Source organism: Gavialis gangeticus, unplaced genomic scaffold (assembly GCF_001723915.1).
Source record: "Gavialis gangeticus isolate Ggan-Ray unplaced genomic scaffold, GavGan_comp1, whole genome shotgun sequence".
NCBI lineage: Eukaryota > Metazoa > Chordata > Crocodylia > Gavialidae > Gavialis > Gavialis gangeticus.
Window position 1 is genome coordinate 53,651,600 of NW_017729025.1, and position 5,960 is coordinate 53,657,559.

General features: G+C 45.1%; 1 protein-coding gene across 2 annotated transcripts in view; it reads left to right on the top strand.

Moving 5' to 3' along the window:
- The first annotated feature begins 6 nt into the window (after positions 1 to 6).
- The window catches only part of ZDHHC22 (zinc finger DHHC-type containing 22), a 13,417-nt gene continuing 7,463 nt past the window's right edge, over positions 7 to 5,960 (top strand). The window contains exons 1-2 of one of the 2 annotated variants that reach the window (XM_019518754.1): positions 7 to 210; positions 600 to 782. In XM_019518754.1, the coding sequence (XP_019374299.1) occupies positions 144 to 210; positions 600 to 782 (250 nt within the window). In that variant the 5' untranslated portion in view covers positions 7 to 143. Of the gene's footprint in view, positions 783 to 5,960 lie in introns of both variants that reach the window. The other variant, XM_019518753.1, reaches the window with a different exon arrangement.

Genomic DNA, 5,960 nt, shown 5'->3' on the forward strand with positions numbered 1-5,960 from the left:
TGCCCGCGGGAGCCGGGCTCAGTGCCCTCCCCACCGGGGCTCGCTGGGGATTTGGCGGCAGAAGGGGGCGGGGGAGCGAGGCGGAGATCGGGAGAAGCGGCGAGAGCGTCTCCAGGAGCAGGCTGGGGAGCCGGGGAGGGGAAATGGAAGCAGCAAGTCTCCGGCTGAGGCGGTCACGCTTGTTTTCTTCTCGCTCTCCCCTGCAGGAATGTAAGGCGCGATGCTAGCGCTCAAGCTGCTCAATGTTGTTGCTCCAGCCTACTTCCTGTGCATCTCCTTAGTGACCTTCGTCCTCCAGCTCTTTCTCTTCGTTCCCAGCATGTTCAGAGACCCTTCCACCACCCCACTTCTCTCTCCTGCTCTGCTGCATGGGGCCCTCTTCCTCTTCCTCTCAGCTAATGCCCTGGGCAACTACATCCTTGTGATACACAACTCCCCTGAGGACCTGGGCCAGTGCTTGAACTTGGGCAGAGGAGCCGAAGTTGTGGCAGACTGGTCGGATGGAAGCAGGGCCACTGGCTCAGCCTTGCCCAGCACCCACTTCTGTAGACTGTGTGCCAGAGTCACCCAAAGGCATGACCACCACTGTTTCTTCACAGGGAACTGCATCGGGAGCAGGAATATGCGGAACTTCATCATGTTCTGCCTCTACACGTCCTTGGCTTGCCTCGACTCCCTGGTGGCCGGGGTGGCTTACATCTCTGCAGTGCTCTCTTTGTCCTTTGCAAACCCACTGGCCTTCCTGACCCTCCTGCCTCACTCCATCAGCCAGTTCTTCTCAGGTCAGTGGCCTCTCTCAGAGAGGAGGAATATTTTCTTTCTCTTCCCAATGGCACCCTTTCCTCTCCTGCATTTTCCTAACTCACTGTGCCAGGCGTGTAGGGTGGGACATAGGAAGGAAGAGGGTTCCCCTACTTTGTTGAGTCTTAATGAAGGTGTTGCATTCATTTCCAGAGCTGTTTAGTGGTTTCACACAATATTATTAAAGGACTCTGCTTCTATTGAAAAGGAAGCTGAGAATCCATCCAGGTTCCAGCCACAACCCTATTCTTATGGCATTAGAGTCTAAAAAAGCCCAGACCCAGCTTGGCAGTGAGAGCACAAGGTGATGGACCTTGCCAGGAATTTAATGAAACAAGAAAACCAGAAACCATGAAACCAGGGTTTCATTTATAAACCTAAGTAGAAAGGTGCACTGGCTTGTGCCTGGGTGGGTCTCCAGTTCTTCAGCATAGGGGATCAGAGCTTAACTCTGTAGTGCTGAGTGGAAGTGCTTGGCTTTTCCCAGGCTTCTGGACATTGCTGGTTGCCACATGAGGCTGGGAAGGAATATTTCCCCCCTCCTTTTTTCACCTGCCTCAGAAGCACTAGATGTCGGCTGCAGACAAGACTGGGGAATTTGGGGTATGCTGATAAACTGCTGGGACTAAACAACTCAGAGGTTCCTGGTTAGTAAGTCTTGCCCATCTGTTCAGGGACAAACTGATTGCCACATTTGGGATCAGGAAAGAATGTTACCCCATTGTCAGATTGTTGTGGACAGTGGGTGGGGGTTGCCTTCCTCTATAATGTGGGGTAAGTCCTCCCTGGATCTCTCTGGTGTATTTTAACAGACTACTTCCTTCCCTTGCAGCAGCAGGACATGAACACTACCCTCATTCCCCTGCTGTCCCCTGTGGCATGTTAGAGTATTCTTAGTATTTTGGGGCAATGTGCCTGTGTAGCAGGATTATTTGTGTAGTTTTAAGAATAGGTTACATAAACCTAGGATAGTTTATTCAGGAATGATCCTACCTTGGGCAGGGGCCTGGACAAGAAGACTTCCTTATGTCCCTTCTAGCCCTACTTTTCTATGATTCTAGGCTATCTCATAAACACCTGTTCTCCCATTTGCCACTGGGCAATTCCTCCCAACCTGCTGTTAGATGTGTGGCCTAGTCCAGCTCCTGTCCCATTTGCCATCTTTTCCATGTGCCATCACCTCGATCCACCCAACCTACCAACCCTCTGCTTTCAGTCACCATTCACCCAGTCCCATCTCACCTCCCTGGGGCAAGTCCAGTGACTACTCACAGGGGAAACCTATATTAGAACATTATTGGAGCTTCTTTGAATGCTACCTTTCAAGTAAAAACAATGAGGGGAGTTAGTATGATGTGACCGACCAGCTCTCCACAGATCAGGGTCTGAAAACCAACCACCCTTCTAAGGAAAGGCAGAGACATTCTTAATGCATTAGGAACAATGCCTCCCTACACCTTTCCTTTTGCCCCTCACTTGCTTTTTCTTCTACCTGCACCTCTTTTCCTGCCCCTCCTCAAATCTGATCTACTCCTTTCCTTTCTTTCCCTGATCCTTTACCCACACCTCTCTCTGCACTCTGCCTCCTGGTCCTCTTCACATGACCGTGCCCCCAAACCTCTGCTGTCCCCTCCATCTCTGTGAAACAAAGCCTTAAAATGAAGGGCCCTTCAAAAGCAGCAACAGAGAAAGCTTAAGGTATCATCCTGCTCCAAAGAAGAACACATAAACATGTAATTGTCTTACCCCATAGATGGGCAACCTGTGCATTCAGGCCCAGATCTGCTCTCTTCACCATTTAGTTCTGGAATGTCATGTTTTTTTACAGTTCCACTTAGTTCAGGTGAAAGGACATAGATTGTATTCTGGCTTATGCACCATCAGCAGAGGTGCTGATTATGTTTTGATTGTGGAATCTTTATTGCTGGTGAGGCATTAGCCATAAGGAACCCAGCTTGATTTTCAAATTTCAGGCTGAGTTGGTAGGGCTGCCATTCAAAAACAAATATTGCTTTTCTTGGCAAATTAGCCAATTTGGCATGGTAATTACTGAGAGAAAATAAATATGGAGCCCTTCAGTGACATTTTTGTCACTTTTCCAAGTAGAACAATATTTTAAATAATTATGGATCAACTACTTCAGTATAAATAATACTGGACTTGTTTCTTCCCCATATCTCAACTGTGCAGCACAACAGAGTGGAAGGGAGGGATGGGGAGGAGATTACTAGGGAGCTGTTTATGACTTTTTGATACTGTGGGATGATATGCACCAACCCATGCTCAGGGGTATGTTAGAACAGTTTAGGGGGTGCTCCAACAATCTAGGTGCTGTAGTAGATGGCTCTTGGGGGATCACAGATTATCTGAGGGTCAGTGTAGCAATGTGGAGCTCCACCCTATTCCCATATACATTTCCCTTTTAAGATGTCCTCTATGTTGGGGTCAGGTATCAGGTGGAATAAGAGATGGGTATGTTAGCTTTATGTCACCTTAGTGTTTACTGTCTTGATGCTAGAGACATTCTCAGCTGGCTAGTTATGGCTAGAATCTGTGATTTGGTATGGATTTCAGAGTGTGGTGTAATGTCTATAATTTTAGCTTCATGATTCAGCATTTCTGGCATAAATAATGTACAGCAATAAAAGCGACATCACATCAGGTCACCTGGTGCAGAAGCAAATCTGAGTCTAAAATTTGAGTCTGGTAATGAGGGACAAATGAGCAGTGTTTTGGTAAACAAAGATTGGATTGAATCTACAGAAGGAACTAAAGACAGTTGTTTATTTTGGATAACACAGACTAAGGCTAAGCAATCTTGTATCCATTACATGTGGCTCAGGGAAGCTTTCTTCTTACAAGAGGAAATAGGGGAGCTCTTTTTCATGCTTTCGTGACTCTCAGTATTATGCCCCCAAATAAAGCTTTCAACCTTGTTGCAAAGAATCTCAGGAAAATCCTGTCCTTCCTCAGCTCCCTTTGAAACATTAGCAGTAAAAAGAAGCATCATGCATTTCCAATAAATGTTGAAAAGCCCATATTTGGATCTGAATTTCCTATTTAGTATTTCAAGTTAGGCCCTGGACAGATGAATACACATCCCACTGTAATTTACTCTGGTTTTATTTGCCAGTGTAAATGACATCAGGATTGGCAATGGACTGACATGCAGCTCTCCACAGAGTGGCTGCATGCAATACATGGTTCTAACTGTGCCTCACTGCTAGGCTTTGGGGGACCAGTAAGACTGTTTGCCTTTAACAGAAAGCTACCTGAGGGTGGACATGGGCAGCCAACACTTCAAATGGTGTAGAATTTAACCTCTGCTTCTTTCCACCAGACGGGGTGAAGTTACTCCAATTTAGGGGTTTGCATCATCTGTTCACTCCTTTTTTATACTGATGTAAACATTGTCTTTCCAGAGTCTTACTGTCTAAGAAAACTCAGTATAAGGATTCTTCCCCTTCCCTTGGGGTGTGTTCTCTTCTTTCCATATTTTACATGCTGCATACTGAGGCAAACACAATCTGACAAGAACAGAAAGGCCAGAGAAAAGAAAGCATTTTTTTGCATTTAAAAAACAAAGTGTAACCGTTTCAGTGCCTTTTTGTAGTCTGTAGGGGAGTCTCTGAAAAGCCAGATACTGCAGTCTCTTAATAACAAGTCATCTTTTGGATGTTTCCAGCTAGCCAAGTTCCAGACTTGATGTGAATTCAAAATGTTCTTCTGTGCCAGCCAACACTCCTAGACTACTGATTACAGAGTATCTTACTGGGGAAGCAGAGAATCACAGATTTTAAAGCTAGAAGGGGTCTAGTCATTGATCATCTAGTTTGACTCCCTGTGTAACACAGGGTATAGAATTTCACTCAGTTATGCCTATATTCAGGGACAGATCTAGGATGTTGAAAAGTGGGGTGCAGAGGATGCGGTGCATCATCACATATAAAACAACAAAAATTTCACCAGTTAAAAAAGGATCTAGAAGCTTTACTAATATGCTAGGGGCTTAGGGCTCTATTATTCAGTTTAAGATTGAAGCAAAACCAAATATAACTCCATTGGAATGAGTTAAAAATGATCTGCAGGGCTGTGAAATATGAGCTTCATTACCAGGAGCAGCTATCAGATAGCAGAATTGTAGAACAAAGGATAACTTGATTGGTGGAACATCAAGACCATTAAAAAGAAAAGAGATTCATTAACACCCCTGGAAAAGATCAGGTAGATTACAATGAGACAATGAAGTCAATTGACTTTGTCAGCACTGCCTAGCTAGAAATGCTGCTACCACTGCCAGGCAGTGGTCTTAAATTTTGAGTGGAGCAGGAATCAAAGGGAGGTTCAAACGTACCAGTGCATTTGAATGCGTGCATTTGCAATGACCCACTTGATCTGTCCCTGCCTATATTAAGGCTAGTACCTGGAGAAGCCCTGAGCTTCCCCCAGTCAGCACTCCTGCTGTTTCTTATGGTGACTTTTACTGAGAGGCTTGAATTAGAGTCACCTGAGCTCTCCCCTGCACCATACCTACAATATTCACTTCAGCAGTGAAAGTTAAATTAGAGAAATCCTTTGAAAAAACTCTGAAGGAATCAGTTATGATCCATTTAATAATTGTGTAGTAAGTAATTATTAAAAATGTAGGCAGATTCTCAGATGATACAACTTGGCTTCACTCTAGTGATATCAGTGGAACTGTGAGAATGTTCTGGTCATGTATAATTATGTGTAATAAATATACTCATATCTATATCTACGTCTATATTATTGTTTCACAATAATATTTAGGAATACATGTCACTGATTTCACTCTTCCACAAGTGTGAATGGTCACTTAGTGGGTGGTGCTATTATATTGATATTTCCTAGAAAGATGACCAAGATTACTGTGTATAGCAGGGCACACAGAATGTGTCCCTACATTAAGATGTTGAAGCAGAGATTTTGCAAGTTGTTGTAATGTTTGAGAATCTCTTCTTGTGCATTCAGATAAGATGTTCATTTACCATTTCCTAGGAAAAGTAGAGTTCAGCCTGCAGCGGCAGCCCACCTCCACCCCACGCACAGATCCAGGGGACATGTGCCCCCTGGGGCCTCTCCTGGGGTGTGCACAGTGGCAGGAGCCCCCCACGCCCCTGGACAAGCTGCCTGGGCTC